This window comes from Prionailurus bengalensis, chromosome A3 (assembly GCF_016509475.1).
Source record: "Prionailurus bengalensis isolate Pbe53 chromosome A3, Fcat_Pben_1.1_paternal_pri, whole genome shotgun sequence".
NCBI classification, from domain to species: domain Eukaryota; kingdom Metazoa; phylum Chordata; class Mammalia; order Carnivora; family Felidae; genus Prionailurus; species Prionailurus bengalensis.
Genome location: NC_057354.1, coordinates 50,456,527 through 50,474,471, shown reverse-complemented (window position 1 = coordinate 50,474,471; position 17,945 = coordinate 50,456,527). Strand labels below are relative to the sequence as shown.

The 17,945-nt window shown below is 40.3% G+C and overlaps 1 protein-coding gene across 2 annotated transcripts; it reads left to right on the top strand.

Annotated features, from left to right (window-relative positions):
• The first annotated feature begins 2,333 nt into the window (after positions 1-2,333).
• On the top strand, positions 2,334-17,628 carry LOC122497555 (N-acetylneuraminic acid phosphatase). 2 transcript variants are annotated; one of them, XM_043604750.1, is made up of 2 exons: positions 2,334-2,442; positions 16,089-17,628. In XM_043604750.1, exons 1-2 carry the CDS (start codon positions 2,371-2,373, stop codon positions 16,743-16,745), a joined length of 729 nt encoding a protein of 242 aa, XP_043460685.1. In that variant the 5' UTR covers positions 2,334-2,370; the 3' UTR covers positions 16,746-17,628. The 2 variants fall into 2 exon arrangements, with proteins under 2 accessions (XP_043460685.1, XP_043460684.1); XM_043604749.1 differs by having other exon boundaries at positions 2,346-2,517.
• The last annotated feature ends 317 nt before the right edge of the window (positions 17,629-17,945 follow it).

Genomic DNA, 17,945 nt, shown 5'->3' with positions numbered 1-17,945 from the left:
ATGTAGTGGGAAACTGTGATTCTCTTCCAGTTGCTTCTATTTTATTGCTATCAACCTAGCAATGTCCCTTTCTGAGAAAACTTCCAACAAGAAGGCAAACCTCTCTTCTGAGATCATGGAGTTTAATGAACTTGTATACAGGAGATGGGAAGGAAGGGCCTGACAGTTTCCTGAAGGTAAGAAAGGCCAGGACCAACACTGGGCAGCAGCAATGGCACAACAGTGTTGTGCCACTACACACAGTGTAGAACGCAGAAGAAGAAATGTTAGTTTAGTTTCCATTTTATGTGTTACTACATCAAGTCTCACAATTACCCATTTTTTTACTTAGAACTTGGAGTCCACAAATAACACCTCCTCTAGTTACTAGTGTTAAACTTGTCAAGCTGACCAACTTTAAGTACTGTACCTGAGGCCCACCTATGAGGAGCCTGTAAATCTATCTTAAATGCTATAGGAAAACTCAGTGGTTCACAAATATTAACTAAAACATCCTAAAGACTTGAGACATCTAATTAGAAGGAATTAAAGTACTGTTTCTGACCATCACCTCCCTTTAAGTAGCAAAGGTGGACAGGTCATGGAATGCCTTTAGACTACTTGTCAGGAAGAGAAACCTGTCAAAAACCCAACCCCTTAAAAGGATTACACAGACTACTATATGCCCTCTGAGTTTGGATTTGGATTTGTGACTCAGTCAACAAACTATGCACATGAGAAAAGGAAAACACACACACACACACACACACACACACACACACACACACCTGCTTCAATCCTCTAAGCTTCATGTACCCTATAAGCCATTTTATGCTTAATTTATTCTGACATCTCAGACAACTAAAAAAGGTTAACTCCAATTAAGTAATTATAACTTTAGTGATTGTTAATCTAAATGACCAAAATTGTTAGACTCGCCATGCCCATCAACAGGGTAACCGGTCATGTTTTTGAAGAATAAATATCTTTGTTTTCAACAGTAGCAAAGAGAGGTTAACTCTAAAATTCTGCTTAAAACATACAGAAACTGTAATATGCCAGTGCAGAAGAAAAAACTATTAACATAAAGATAAGACAACTGACCTAATTCTACTGAACACCAGCAGCCCAACTGTTAATCATGTATCTCAGGGGTGGGCAAATTTTATCTACAAAGTGCCAGACAGTAAATGGCTGTGCAGGCCATATGGTCTCAGGTATAACTAGTCAACTCTGCTTGCAGGGCAAAAGCAGCAAAAGACTATATATAAATAAATGGTTGCGTCCCAATGAAACCATTTACGGGCACTAAAGTTTGCATTTCACATAATTCCCACGTGTCATGAATACTCCTTTTTTGATTTCTTCCAATCACTTTTAGAAATGTAAAAAAAATCTCTGATCAGAGATCCAACAAAATTCTGGTGGCAGATTTTGCCTGCAGCCCTATCCTACCTGATAGACAATTTCTGGTCATTAATGATGACCATATTATCTACATTTCGGTAAAGTTACCCCACAGAGACAATTTAGAAGATTTGAGATTAATTTCAATATCTTTGTTCTGCTAAGAGTAGAAAGCAGTTGTTACTGCCCTTCTAGAGGTTAATAAACTGTTTAGATACCTCAGCCCCTTGCCATACCTGAAAACTATCCATTTATGAAGTACCCAAAAGCCTGGAAATGCAACGGGAAAAGCAATCAAAGTGGACAAAACAGCAGACACTACTGAACCCTCGGTCTTTCACGTACAGCCATCAAACAGGGGTCTCAAGGAATCCAAACTACATCTTTCAAAAATGTACTGGTGAGGGCTCCAGTTCTAACATGGTTACTGGACTCTAGTAGGGTAAATATCACACCTCTGCACCCCCTTCGCATTCCTGCTACTGACGTGACCTGTCCCGTAACCGCAGACTCAGGGTACTAGACACACGCACTCACATCCCGACTTGGAGTTAGCAAACCACCAGCGAAGTTTCGGAATCGCCCGCAGCTCCCCATGCGATAACCCCCCACCCCGTCTAAACGGAAAAGCCACTGCTACTCGGACTCCTTCTCAGGCGGCACGTGGCACAGAAAACCTCCCCAGGGCAGTTATGATATCACCAGGAGGGCAACATGAAAACAGAGATAAGCAGAAAGAGGCTACGAAGGAAACTGCGCCACTAATCTTCCTCACTCTGAAGCTGTTCAGATACGACCCGCCCGCTGACAGTGGCACGTTTCGGTCGCTACCAACAGACCGCGATTCCGGACTCTCGCGGTATCTCGCTGTCTCAGACACTCCACTATTGAGACATCTCGCGGGAGTCCCGCCCGCTGCAAGGAATGGTCAGGTGACCTCACGGCTCCGCCCACGTCTTCCGTGCCCGCCGTCCCTCTTCACGCATGCGCGGGTGGCGGTGGCAGAGGCGGAGTTGGAACGGTACGCGCGCGGTTGGCGGAATGGTCTTGAACCAGGTACGGGCCGTTTTCTTTGATCTGGACAACACACTCATCGACACGGCCGGGGCGAGTAGAAAAGGCATGTTGGAGGTAACGTCCCGACTCCCGCGGCCCTCCTCCGGGCAGGGTCAATGCGCCCACCCTGTATCACGCGCTTTCCTGTCCCCTTGGTGTCTTCCCACCCCTGACCTTTCCAGTGCTATCTCCGCCGAAACCGCACCGGGGCCAGGTCATCCCAGAGGCACTGGCTTCTCGTCCTTTGAGGCCCCTGGCCCCATGTCGGAAGGATCGGGAAAGAAAGACGAGTGGGCAGGGGGTGCTGGCTGGTGCTGCTGCCTTCCCTCACTCCCAGCCCCTTGGGTTACCTCCCTGGCTACGCCCAGGTTCTGGGACGCTGGGTTCTTGAAATTGTTTCCAGTGCTCTGGGACGTGAAAGGATGTCATTAAAACTGCCACGGTGGCAGAGTCGCCCACAAACATGGACGTTCATACCACACTTGGAGACACCTGGCTTCTGGCTTCTTGCCAGGGCAGGTTCGGACCAGCTAGGCGCCATCCTCTCCGCGGTTGACCTCCGGGAGGGTCGTACCCGCACTGAGTGGTCTTCGATGGATCTTTGAGGAGACCCAAGAAGTTACGCAACTGTCAGTGACGAGTCTGGACTTAATTGACTCCAGAGAATTTTCTCCGCAGGAATTCACCTCCAGTCTCCCTGCTGTGGGTGTGACCCTTAGATATCTGAGGTGACACCCAAACTCCGTGCTTCACAGAGCATTCCTTTCATGAGGCATTGCTCAGCAGCATCCTCTCCATACCCACAAATGTGTCAGACCTTTCCCATGCTTTTCAAGCCCTCTTAATCCCCCTTTTCTTTCTAATGCCTTCAGCTCTAAGGAGAAAACCAAGAGTGATCAGATGTGAAAAACCCACTTTCAAAAGCTAATCCTTCCAACCCTGAGTGTTCCAACCTCTTTAGTCTTCATTAGTTAGGTTTTAACTCCCTGGATCTTCATCCTCTTTGTTGGTGCATTCCACTCCTGAATATTCAGATCTGTCCCACACTTAAAAACATTAAAAAGAATGCCTCCCTTGAATCCTTCTCTCTTCACTAGATGTTACCTATCTCAGTTGACGACCATGTTTTTCAAAAGAAATCTATATACATTATCTCCACATTTTATTTATTACTAAATCTCTTGACATACAGTTTCTGTCTTGCTAATGAAATAGACTTGCCAGGTCATTAGGTACCTCCCAAATTGCCAGAATCAATGGACATTTTAAGTCTGTCTTAATGACTTTACTGAGGCATTCCACACTATTGACTATCCTTTTTATCTTTATACCCTTTACCTTGACCTCAGGGGCATATTTTGTGTTCTTGGCAGGTCAGACCCAGTATATTGCAATTAAATTCTTGGTTTAGGCCAAATAATGCTATAGGCCAAGAGTTCATGCTTTGAAATCAGGCATTTGGTAAGTGAAATAAGTCAGAGAAAGACAAATATATGTTTTCACTCATATGTGGAATTTGAGAAACTTAACAGAAGACAAAGGCGGAAGGAAAGGGGAAAAAATAGTTTCAAACAGAGAGGGAGGAAAACCATAAGAGACTCCTAAACAGAGAACAAACTGATGGTTTATTGGGGGGAGCAGAAAATGAGTGATGGTCATTGAAGAGGGCACTTGGGATGAACACTGGGTATTGTATGTAAGTGATGAATCATGGGAATCTACTCCTGAAGCCAAGAGCATACCATATATACTGTATGTTAGCTAACTTGACAATAAATTATGTTTAAAATAAATAAATAATAAAATTAGACATTTGAGTTTCAATCACAGCTCTCCCAGTACCTAGCTGAAAGTACCTGAACAAGTTATGTAACCACTCTAAATCTTAAATTCTTATTTTAAAATTTGAATAATGATCTTAGTCCTCAGTATGCTTACCAGGTTTAATTTAAACCTGGAAATTACATGCCATCCAATGTTCACTTGATGAATTATACCATCCACCCTGTCACCTAGACTATTGCTGTGGTGGTGTCTCCAAGTTCACTATGTCCAGTTCATCCTTCACATTCCTGCCACAGTAAAATTTCTGAACAAAAGTCAGATTCTATTTCTCCCTAGTCTTTATACCCTCCCTTATACCAGCACTGTATTTTGTTCAAGATATACTTATCAAAGGATATTAACAAGTTTTGTAACTCAGATGCCTACAACTTAATAGCTTCTTAAGAGGGAACAAACTGTTGTAGTCATTCATTTGATGCATGGTAAATATTGAATAAATGATGGATGGATGGATGGATGGATGGATAAATAAAAATCCAGGTTTCCAGACTTGGTTCAGTTGCCACCTCCTTTATAAACATTCAATCAAATGAGCAGAGTTTGTGTGTGCTTTTGACTATAAAAGGAATGCTTTATCACATAAGAATACAGCATCATCCATAAATGTTGGCCTGTTCAGAAGTAATATGTCAGCTTTCATAAATACTTTATTGAAAGGAGAAGGGGAGGAAAGGTCTTAGCCATTGCCTTGGGCTTGGGGAGAAGGAGCCATTTCCCTTTCTGGGAAAGTTCTTTCTTTCCACCCTCTTCAGGCCTGTCCGTGTCACTACCCAAGAGGAAGCTGTCCACAGGAAATTGCAGTTTCTCAGTGAACAGAGCAGAAAAGATTTCTGCATTTGTGAGTTTACTCTCTAGTGGGGATGACTGTGAACATAATACATCAGATGTATATTTATTTATAAGTATGTTCAGAAAAGTGGAGGGGAGAATGAATTGTAATTTTAAATAGGTTGGTCAGATAGGTCACATAGAATAAATGATGTTTGAGGAAAGACTTGAGCTAAAATAGCACAAGAGCTGCTTGAATTGGTAGACTCTATGCAGGCAGTCCTATTTTGTGAGCATGTATTTTTTATTTTTTTTTATTAAAAATTGTTTTTGTTTACTTTGAAAGAGAGAGAGAGAGCTGGGGAGGGGCAGAGAGAGAAAGAGAGAATCCCAAGCAAGCTCCACGCTGCCAGTGTGGAGCCCTTCCTGCATGGATCTCGAACCCATGAACTATGAGATCATAACCTGAGCCAAACTCCAGAGTCAGAGGCTCAACCGACTGAGCCACTCAGGTGCCCTTGTGAGCATATATTCTTAACTCCCTTTTATTTGGAATTCAGCCACTTCATATACTATCATAGTATTGTAAAGTGTTATATAGTTCCCACTCTATCCCTCAGAAAGTGTTTAAATCGCAATCACAATCAGCTAAAAGCTAGTAGTGATGATACTAACTTTAATTCTGGGTCCAGAAAGCAGGAGTAGGATAGAGTCTTCTTTTTGTATTGGTTAAGATGAGTCTTAGAGTTTTGAACTAGAAGTTTGAGTTTGTCTTATGACATCAAATTGATCCCCCTCCCCCTTTACTGTCTTAGGGCTCCTTTCTTCATGCCCCTAAGTACTTAGTGGGCTTAACTGTGCGCAGAATCCTTTTCAGGCCAGCCTTACCCCTTGCATAAAATGTCATCACACTTCCAAGTTGGAGATCGTTTTACTCTTCATTTTCTCAGTTGGGGCATTAAGATTGTGTACTAATTCAACTTAGGTGTTTTTGTTTTATTGAAATATAGTTGACACAATGTTAACATTAGTTTCAGGTATAAAATCTAGTGATTCAATAGGTGTTATTTCTGTTTTAAGTAATATTAATGTATAAATGACTGATAAACTTTTCCCCTAATGTGTTAATGTTAAAATGCTACTTGTGATCCCAAGTGAATCTGTAATTACCTGCTGTGTGGAAAAAAAAAAAAAAAAAGGAAAAGTTAATTCAGAGGATATACTTGGAAGAAATTGCAAAACTTGAAAGTGGTATTCTATACCTTTAGAAGACTCCACTTTAAGGTAAGCTAATTCTGCTTTTTAAGAGCCCTGAGAACATAAGAAATGAATTGGCAATTGCAGTAACAGGAAATGGGATGTTTATGGGGAGCTTTCAGTTTGCTAACTATGAGCTAGCTCCTATTTAAGCTCAAGAACTGTGGACTTCTAGGGGCCTGTGTTCTTTTATTGTGTAGCAATAGGGTTGCTAAAACTTAGTGGCCTTCCATCATAGCTCAAGAGTAATTCAACTGACATTGTTAGAAAAGATGGTGACATTAGTGTGAAAGCTGAAGAAGCTTGGTTTGTTCATTGAAATTAAACTTTGCCTTCATCTAAAATTCTTAGGATTGGTATATTTTTTTTGGACTAATAAGACTTTTCTTAACTCTTGCATTTTTTGATGAACAAAAATAGCCTGAACAATATTTCCTTTTCTTTTTTATTTTTATTTTTTAATTTACATCCAAGTTAGTTAGCATATACTGCAACAATGATTTCAGGAATAGATTCCTTAATGCCCCTTTCCCATTTAGCCTGTCTCCCCTCCTTCAACCCCTCCAGCAAGCCTCTATTTGTTCTGTATAGTTAAGAGTCTCTTCTGTTTTGTTCCCCTCCCTATTTTTGTATTATTTTTGCTTCCCTTACCTTGTGTTCATCTGTCCTCATATGAGTAAAGTCACGTGCTATTTGTCTTTCTCTGACTAATTTCACATAGCATAATACCCTTTACTTCCATCCACGTAGTTGCAGATGATAAGATTTCATTATTTTTGATTGCTGAGTAACACTGCATTGTATATATGTACCATTTCTTCATTATCCATTCATCATTCAATGGACATTTGGGCTCTTTCCATACTTTGGCTATTGTGTAGTGCTGCTGTAAACATTGGGATGCATGTGCCCCTCCCTTGGATAAATACCTAGTAGTGCAATTGCTGGGTTGTAGGGTAGTTCTATTTTTAATTTTTTGAGGAACCTCCATATTGTTTTCCAGAGTGGCTGCACCAGTTTGCATTCCCACCAGCAGTGCAAAAGAGATCCTTTTTCTCTGCATCCTCACCAACATCTGTTGTTGCCTGAGTTGTGAATGTTAGCCATTCTGACTAGGTGTGAGGTGGTATTTCATTGTGGTTTTGATTAGTATTTCCCTGATGATGAGTGATGTTGAGCATTTTTTCAGGTGTCTGTTGGCCATCTGGATGTCTTCTTTGGAGAAGTGTCTATTCATGTCTTTTGCCCACTTCTTCACTGGCTTACTTGTTTTTGTTTTTTTTTTTTAATTTTTTTAATGTTTTATGTATTCTTGAGAGAGAGAGAGAGAGAGCGCACAGTTGGGGGGGGAGGGGGAGAGCGAAAGAGGGACACAGAATCGGAAGCAGGCTCCAGGTTTTGAGCTGTCAGCACAGAGCCTGACATGGGGCTCGAGCTCACAAGCCATGAAATCATGACCTGAGCTGAAGTCGGACGCTTTACCGACTGAGCCACCCAGGCGCCCCTGGATTATTTATTTTTGGGGTGTTGAGTTTGATAAGTTCTTTATAGATTTTGGATATTACCCTTTATCTGCTATGTTGTTTGCAAATATCTTCTCCCATTCCGTCACTTGCCTTTTAGTTGATTGTTTCCTTCACTGTGCAGAAGCTTTTTATTTTGATGAAGTCCCAAGAATTCATTTTTGCTTTTGTTTCCCTTGCCTCTGGAGACTTGTTAAATAAGAAGTTGCTCCAGCTGAAGTCAAAGAGGTTTTTGCCTGCTTTCTCTTCGAGGATTTTAATGCCTTCCTGTCTTACATTGAGGTCTTTCATCCATTTTGAGTTTATTTTTGTGTATGATGTAAGAAAGTGGTCCAGGTTCATTTTTCTCCATGTGACTGTCCAGTTTTCCCAGCACCACTTGCTGAAGACACTGTCTTTATTCCATTGGATATTCTTTCCTACTTTGTCAATTATTAGTTGGCCATATATTCGTTGGTCCATCTCTGGATTTTCTATTCTGTTCCATTGATCTGAGTGTCTGTTTTTGTGCCAGTACCATGCTGTCTTGATGATTACAGCTTTGTAATACAACTTGAAGGCCGAGATTGTGAAACCTCCAGCTTTGGTTTTCTTTTCCAAGATTGCTTTGGCTATTCAGGGTCTTTTCTGATTGCATACAAATTTTAGGATTGTTTGTTCTAGCTCTGTGAAGAATGCTGGTGTTATTTTGATAGGGATTGCAGTGAATATGTAGATTGCTTTGGGTAGTACAGACTTTTTAACAATGTTTGTTCTTCCTATCCAGGAGCATGGGATGTTTTTCCATTTTTTTGTGTGTTCTATTTCTTTCATAAGTTTTCAGTAGTTTTCACTGTATAGATTTTTCACCTCTTTGGTTAGATTTATTCATAGGTATTTTATGGGTTTTGTTGCAATTGTAAATGGGATCAACTCCTTGATTCTCTTTCTGTTGCTTCTTTATTGGTGTATAGGAATGCAACCAATTTCTGTGCATTGATTTTATATCCTGCCACTTTGCTGAATTCATGGATAAGTTCTAGCAGTTTTTTGGTGGAAGCTTTTGGCTTTTCCATGTAGAGTATCATGTCATCTGTGAAGAGTGAAAGTTTGACCTCCTTCTGGCTGATTTGGATGCATTTTGCTTCTTTGTGTTGTCTGATTGATGAGGCTATGTTGAGTAACAGTGGTGAGAGTGGACATCCCTGTCTTGTTCCTGATATTAAGGGGAAAGCTCTCATTTTTTCTCCATTGAGGAGGATATTAGCGGTGGGTCTATCATACATGGCTTTTATGATCTTGAGGTATGATCCTTCTATCCCTACTTTCTTGATGGTTTGTATTAAGAAAGGATGCTGTATTTTGTCAAATGCTTTCTCTGCATCTATTGAGAGGATCATGTGGTTCTTGTATTTTCTTTTATTCATGTGATGTATCACATTGGTTGTTTTGTGGGTATTGAACCAGCCCTGCATCCCAAGTATAAATCCCACTTGGTCGTGGTGAATAATTTTTTTAATGTATTGGATCTGGTTGACAAGTATCTTGTTGAGTATTTTTGCATCCATGTTCATCAGGGAAATTGGTCTATAGTTCTCCTTTTTAATAGGGTCTCTGTCTGGTTTTGGAATCAAGGTAATGCTGGCTTCATAGAAAGAGTTTAGAAGTATTCCTTCCATTTCTATTTTTTGGAACTCCTTCAAGAGAATAGGTGTTAACTCTTCCTTAAATGTTTGGTAAAATTCCCGTGGAAAGCCGTCTGGCCCTGGACTCTTGTTTTGGGGGAGACTTTTGTTTACTAGTTCTATTTCTTTACTGGTTATGGGTCTGTTCAAATTTTCTGTTCCTGTTTCAGTTTTAGTAGTTTATATGTTTCTAGGAATTTATCCATTTCTTCCAGATTGCCCATTTTATTGGCGTATAATTGCTCATAATATTCTCTTATTATTGTTTGTATTTCTGCTGTGTTGATTGTGATCTCACCTCTTTCATTCTTGGTTTTATTTATTTGGGTCCTTTCCTTTTTCTTTTTGAAACAAACTGGCTAGGGGTTTATCAATTTTGTTAAATCTTTCAAAGAACCAGCTTCTGGTTTCATTGATCTGTTCTACTCTTTCATTTTGGGTTTGATAGCATTAATTTCTGCTCTAATCTTTATTATTTCCTGTCTTCTGCTGGTTTGGGGTTTTATTTGCTGTTCTTTTTCCAGCTCTGTAAGGTGTAAGGTTAGGTTGTGTATCTGAGACCTTTCTTCCTTCCTAGGAAGGCCTGAATTGCTATATACTTCCCTCTTATGACCGCTTTTGCTGCATGCCAGAGGTTTGGGGCTCTGGTGTTATCATTTTAATTGGCTTCCGTGTACTTTTTAATTTCCTCTTTAACTTGGTTAGCCCATTCGTTCTTCAGTAAGATGTTCTTTTGTCTCCAAGTATTGGTTACCTTTCCACATTTTTTCTTGTAGTTGATTTTGAGTTTCATAGTATTGTGGTCTGAAAATATGCACGTATGATCTTGATCTTTTTGCACTTGCTGAGGGCTGATTTCTGTCCCAGTATGTGGTCTATTCGGGAGAACATTCCATGTGCACTGGAGAAGAATGTATATTCTGCTGCTTTAGGATGAAATGTTCTGAATATATCTGTTAAGTCCATCTGGTCCAGTGTGTCACTCAAAGCCATTGTTTCCTTGTTGATTTTTTTTTTTTAACGTTTATTTATTTTTGAGACAGAAAGAGACAGATCGTGAACGGGGGAGGGTCAGAGAGAGAGGGAGACACAGAATCTGAAACAGGCTCCAGGCTCTGAGCTGTCAGCACAGAGCCTGATGCGAGGCTCGAACTCGCGGACCGCAAGATCATGACCTGAGCCAAAGTCAGACGCCCAACCGACTGAGCCACCCAGGCACCCCTCCTTGTTGATTTTTTGATTAGATGATCATTGCTGTGAGTGGGGTGTTAAAGTCTCCTACTATCATGGTATTACTATCGATGAGTTTCTTTATGTTTGTAATTTATTTGGGTGTTTCCACATTTGGCACATAAATGTTTACAATTGTTAGGTCTTCTTGGTGGATAGACCCCTTGATTTTGATATAATGCCCTTCTGCATCTCTTGATACAGTCTTTATTTTAAAGTCTAGATTGTCTGATATAAGTATGGCTACTCTGGCTTACTTTTGTTGACCATTAGCATGATAGATTGTTCTCTATCCCCTTATTTTCAATCTGAAGGTGTCTTTAGGTCTAAAGTGGGTCTTTTGTAAACAGCATATAGATGGATCTTGTTTTCTTATCCATTCTGTTACCCTATGTCTTTTGATTGTAACATTGAGTCCATTGACATTTAGAGTGGATACTGAAAGATACGAATTTATTGCCATTATGATGCTTGTAGAGTTGGAGTTTCTGGTGGTGTTCACTGGTCCTTTCGATTCTTTGTTGCTTTTGGTGTGTATACACACACACGCACACATGCACATACAGAGAGAGAGAGAGAGAGAGAGAGAGAGAGAGAGAGAGAGAGAGAGATGTTTCTTCCCTCAAAGAATCCCCCTTAAAATTTCCTGCAGGGCTAGTTTAGTGGCCACAAACTCCTTTAATTTTTGTTTGGGAAACTTTTTATCTCTCCTATTTTGAATGACAGGCTTGCTTGATAAAGAATCCTTGGCTGCATATTTTTCTGATTCAGTACATTGAATATATCCTGCCACTCCATTCTGGCCTGCTAAGTTTCTGTGGCTAGATCTGCTGCAAACCTGATCTGTCTTCCCTTGTAGGTTAAGGGCTTTTTTACCTTGCTGCTTTCATGATTCTTTCCTTACCTGAGTATTTTGTGAAGTTGACTATGATATGCCTTGTTGATGGTCAGTTTTTGTTGAATCTAATAGGAGTCCTCTGTGCTTCCTGGATTTTGATGTCTGTGTCTTTCCCCAGATTAGGAATGTTCTCAGCTATGATTTGCTCACATAACCCTTCTGCCCCTTTTTCTCTTTCTTCATCTTCTGGGACCCCTATGATTCTGATGTTGTTCCTTTTTAATGAGTCATTGATTTTTCTAATTCTTAAATCATGCTCTTTTGCTTAATCTCCCTCTTTTTTCTTCTTCATTATTCTCCATAAATTTGTCCTCTATATCGCTGATTCGCTGCTCTGCCTCATCCAACCTTGCTGCCATGGCATACATTCGAGATTGCAGCTCAGTTATAGCATTGTTTATTTCATCCTGACTAGCTTTTACTTCTTTTATCTCTGGAGAAAGGGATTCTAATCTATTTTCAACCCCAGCAAGTATTATTGTCGTGATTCTAAATTTTGGTTCAGACATCTTGCTTGTATCATTGTTGATTAAGTCCGGGGGTGTCATTTCTTCCTGTTCTTTTTTTTTTTTTTTTTTTTTTTTTTTTGGATGAATTCCTTTGTTTCATCATTTTGAAGGAAGAAAAGGAATTAATAAGGTAAAAAAAATTGAAATTAAAAAATTAAAACCAACACACATAAAATCAAATATATGATGCTAGATTCTAGGTTTGTTTTTCTGGTTATTGAAAGGAGCTTGACAGATTAAAGAAAAAAGGGAAAGATAATAAAAGGAAAAAAAAGGAAAATGTTTGAAAACTTGAAAAATGAATACAATGAAATAGAATAAAATGAAATGATGGAAGTAAAATCGAATTTGAAAATTTTCAAAAAGTAAAAAAAAATAGAAAAAATTTAAAGAGATATTTTTAACAAAAATTGAAAATGAGAATGTTTTCTCTTTCTGTATTGAACAATAAGAAAAGAAAAAAAAATTGAATAGATGGACCAGTGAACAGACCGAAATACGATTGAAATTACATCGATTTCCGCTAGAAGTTCAACTATGAAGAACTTTATAGTCTGTAAAGTAAGCAGGCAGAGAGATTTGTGGTGTTCCTGAAGAGCAAGGTTGGCCCAGTTGGGTGGGGCTTAGTGTAATGTCTCCATTCTCCACTAGATGGCGCTTCTTAGCTTACTGGGGTGGATTGTTGTGGCACGTGTAGCGGTGTATGCACCTGCGCAGGAGGGGTAAAATGGTATCACCCAGCTCCCTAGTCTCTAGTATCAGAATTCTGTTCTCCCCAATCAGCAATCAGGCACCTGTCCTTTGTCTCCAGTCCGTCCATTCCCGCTTTTACACTGTCTGTGACCAAACTGTCAGGTTGCCAGGCCAGCATCTCCCTCCTGAGTTTTATCTTAGATGCGGCTGTGTTTTGCATCTCACTTCTGAGGGACTGTGGCTTTGACCTGTTATGACTCTATAGAGGAGAGTCTTACCGAGCAATGGCCTGGTGCCCACCTGCCCCCAGTAATATTTGCAGAACTATGCTCCTGCCTTTGCCCAAAGACTGTGGTTGGGTGCCTACCCACCCCAGAAAATTTTCACAATCATGTAGCAGCAGTGTTTCAGGGATTATGGTAAATCACAACACACATCTGGCACCCAGGTTCCCACTTAATGTCCTTGTTCCAGCACCAGCAAATGTGGTTGTTCTTCAGGATCCTCTGGGACCTTTGCCTGTGGGGTGGCCACACTGCCTCTACCAAATGTCCTCCCAGCAGGGAAACCACCTCTCCCCATGTGGGCCAAGGACCTCACTTTCTACCCCTGGTGATTTGCCTTTCTCACCAGAGCACCACCAGGTATCTAGCTGTGGAGTTTCAGGCTCTGTGCTCCCCCTGTTTATAGAGTCTTAATGGAATTTAAACCCTCTCCTTTCTCCTTTCTCCCTTTTTTTGTTAAGTCCCTTGCTAACTCTTTCTTTTCTCTCTAGCTACTTTCGGGCAGGGAGGGGTTGCTCTCCTCCCATCTCCGTCCTCTCTCCATAAGCAAAACAGCTCCCTGCCCTCTGCAGCTTCTCTCTCCCCCAGTTCACCTCTCTGCGCAACGTGCCTGCTGAGTTCTGTGGTTCAGGTTGTGCAAATTGTGTTAATCCTCAGATTAGTTTTCTAGGTGTGCAGGATGGTTTAGTTTTGATATGGCTGTATTTTAGGGATGAGAGACGCAAAAAAAACTTCCATGCTATTCCGCCATCTTGCCCTTTGCACTATTTCCTTTGCTTTTGATGTGAATCTTATACTCTGAAGGAAGAATGATGTGTTTATTAATCTCTTTCCCCTTTTCAGTAGGTGAATTGTGAATTCAGTCTTGTGAGTAGCATACTACTTGTTCCCGATATAGTTTAGGGCAACACATTTAAACTTGTTTGACCACTTTGGTCCAACAACAGATAACTTTTGTTCCCAGTTATGTGCCTTGCACTCATCATTCAAAGATCCAAAAATGTCTTGGTGTTGTCATCTTTCCCCAGATGTCCCTAAGACAGGGACTTCAGATGCAGGTAATCCATTTGGGAGGTGATCCTTGGAAGTACTCTAGGAGAGTGGTGGAATCATACAAAGAAGGAAAGTTTAAATGAGCAGGTTACTGGTGTGAACAGCTAGGGAACTCTGGGACACAGCATGAAGAGAACATGCTTCCATTGTCCTTTCCAAGGGACAAGAAAGCAGAGATATTTATCTACCATTTTCTGCCCCTCATCGGTTGAGGCCTTTTCCCAGGGTACCACTTCCACCCTAGCCTATGTGCATGGGTGCTCCTGTGGTCAAATAAAGCTCTTAAACAGAGAAGTCTACCTAATCACAGTATGAAGGTATAGGCATTATGGAATACTGCATACCAAGGGGATTTGGGTAGCCTCTGCCCAGCCTGAGATTGAAGGCCTTTCACAAACAGTTGCAAATAGCCTCTCCAGCCCCATATCTTACTATCCTCCCTCACACGCCTTGAATTTCATCTTGAACTCTGCTTCTCACCTTTCCCAGTTCTCAAAATTCTAAGCTCTGCATCTTTGTTCATGCTCTTCTTTCTGTCTAGAATGATTTTATCCTCCCATGCCCATCTTATTGGCTTGTTAACACCTTGGTTTAAATGTTATCTTCTCTGCCAAGCCTTATCCAATAACCCTGTGGAATGACTTGCTTCTTGAATTTTATTTCCATTGTTATTTACATGACTGTCATGGCACTCAAGCCAGCATTTATGGTGGTTACATACCTGCTTATTTTCCCCACCAGATCATGTCATAAGGACAACAGATCCGGTCTCTACTGCCTAATACAATAGTGTAAAGGCAAGCATGTGTGCTTTGGAAGTAGGCAAGTTTGGATTTAAATCCCAACTTGGGCAAGTTACTTAACAGTTCTGAACTTCCATTTCTTCATTTCAAAAACGCTTGCAGAGTTGTGGAAAAGGTTAGAAATGATGTATGTGAGCATTGGGTCTTAGTAAATGTTAGAAGACAGGCCAAATAGAAAAGAATCTAATGCAATAAAAGCTAAGATAAAAAGATGTGGAACATTGGGGCACCTGGGTGGCTCAGTCGGTTGAGCGTCCGACTTCAGCTCAGGTCACGATCTCACGGTCCGTGAGTTCGAGCCCCGCGTCGGGCTCTGGGCTGATGGCTCAGAGCCTGGAGCCTGCTTCCGATTCTGTGTCTCCCTCTCTCTCTGCCCCTCCCCCATTCATGCTCTGTCTCTCTCTGTCTCAAAAATAAATGAACGTTAAAAAAAATAAAAAATTTAAAAGATGTGGAACATGAGCGAGAGCATGTAATTCTAATGGGGGATTCAGAACCAGTGTAACAGAGTGTGACTCGGAACTTGTTGAAGATTTTTATCTGGAGAACTAGGTTTGGACAAAGCACTGGGTCATTAAATGGCTGAAATCACAGAACATGCTTGATTACATTAGAACTGAATATATGTTTCTAAAAGAACAGAATTAGGTTCCATTTTATATGGTGGTCAATTTAGGCCTTCACAACATAAAATGGACATAGATAAGAAAAGGTTGGATGAACCAGCATTATTATTGGAAGAGTCTAAATAATGGTTTTGAGGATTTAAAATGTTTTTACTGAATATAAATATAAGTTTTCTTTCTATTTCTTCATAACCAGAATAAAAGATGGCGGACTGCCAAATGAAGGGTTGTTATGAGCTATCTGTGAAGACACTTCTTAGAATAGAAATCGGTTAAATATATGAATGAGTTCTGTAGAGAGAGGTTGGGAGATCTTCACTCTGGTATTCTCTATATTTTTATATTCCTACTACAAATGGTGTGCTAATAGAGCTGCCTTAAGGCAGACATATGGAGTTAGAATCTCTGCTCTGAGATTATAGGAGTGTGGCTTCTCAGGGCATGACTATTAAAGACCTGAAGTGTGCTAATAAACCTATTTTCTTTTATTTAGGTGATAAAGCTCTTACAATCAAAATACCATTACAAAGAAGAAGCTAAAACCATCTGTGACAAAGTGCAAGTTAAACTCAGCAAGGAATGTTTTCATCCTTCCAGTACTTGCATTACTGATCTCAGGACTTTACATTGGGAAGAAGCAATCCAGGAAACGAAGGGTGGTGCAGCCAATAGGATATTGGCTGAAGAATGTTATTTCCTGTGGAAATCTACACGTTTACAGCATATGATACTAGCAGAAGATGTCAAAGCCATGCTCACTGAACTTCGAAAGGAGGTCCGCCTACTTTTACTGACAAATGGAGACTGCCAGACCCAAAGGGAGAAGATCGAGGCTTGTGCCTGCCAGTCCTATTTTGATGCTATCGTTGTAGGTGGAGAGCAGAAAGAAGAGAAACCATCACCTTCCATATTTTATTACTGCTGTAGTCTCCTTGGAGTACAGCCTGGGGACTGTGTGATGGTTGGTGACACACTAGAAACTGATATACAAGGAGGTCTTAATGCAGGGCTAAAAGCAACAGTCTGGATAAATAAAAATGGAATAATGCCACTGAAGTCATCCCCCATGCCACATTATATAATTTCTTCTGTGCTAGAGTTACCTGCTGTCTTACAAAGTATAGACTGCACAGTCAATATGTCAGCTTAAAGCACATAAAAGGACATGATTATGTATTTTAGGGTAAAATTACAGGGTTTGAACTAAGAAAAGTTAAGGCATTCCATATATTATGACCCAGTTCTAAGAATAATTTTACTTATGATTCAGTGGCCAGCCAACCATTGACTGGTATTTATATCTGGAAATCCAGAGTACATTAATTAATACAAGTTATTTTTAGTAGGATAATCCAGAAAACTTGAGGAAATATATTATTTGTTAAATCTGTAACTTGAGGTTTTTAAAGAATTATTTTATTAATCTTTTAATATCTTGGATCCATGAAGATACCAGGCAAGATAGCTTATACTGGATTCACAAATACAGGTTTTATGTTCTGTCTTAAAAATAGATATATTTTAGGGGCGCCTGGATGGCTCAGTCGATTAAGTGTCTGATTTTGGCCCAGGTCATGATCTCATGGTTTGTGGGTTCAAGCCCCACATTGGGTTCTTAGCTGACAGCTCAGAGCCTGGAGCCTGCTTCGGATTCTGTCTCCCTCTCTCTCTGCCCCTCCCCGACTTGTGTTCTGTCTCTCTCTCAAAAATAAACATTAATTAAAAATAAAAATTTAAAAAAAAGATATATTTTAAAAATAGATATTCCAGAAAAGATATATTAGAGATTTATTAGAATAATCAGATCTGGTTAATAGTAAATAGTACTAAGTCACATGCCAATTAAGGTATTCCGTAGTGAAATTATTTTGCATATTTTTTTTAAACATATGCCATATTTTTGCCTACTTTGAATTACATTCTTTTATGAATCTAATTTTTCTGCATGACCTTTTTCTGGGGGTTGCGGGGGGTACAATTTTCCTATGGTGTATACACAACAGATTCCTCCAGTAAAAAAGCTGTTAAAATCAGCATGTGGTGCTCCTTCTCTGACATTTTCACATCTTTCCAGAGTGTACTTATAGGTTCTTATTGTCTTTACCTCTTACAGAAGTATTTTTACAATCTTTTCCCAGGTACACAGTGGGTTAAGGGGACTAGGCTGTCTTGCTGAGGATAAGTACAAACCACAGGGTACCAAGTCATTTTCCTTCTGTGGATACTTCAGAGGGGGATTGCCTTGGTGCAGCCTAACCACGCAGCTCTCCCATGAATTCTTTACTGGCCTGAACAGTTTCACCCATATGATGAAATCTAAGAGAAAATTATGTTTTGCTATAAGATATTT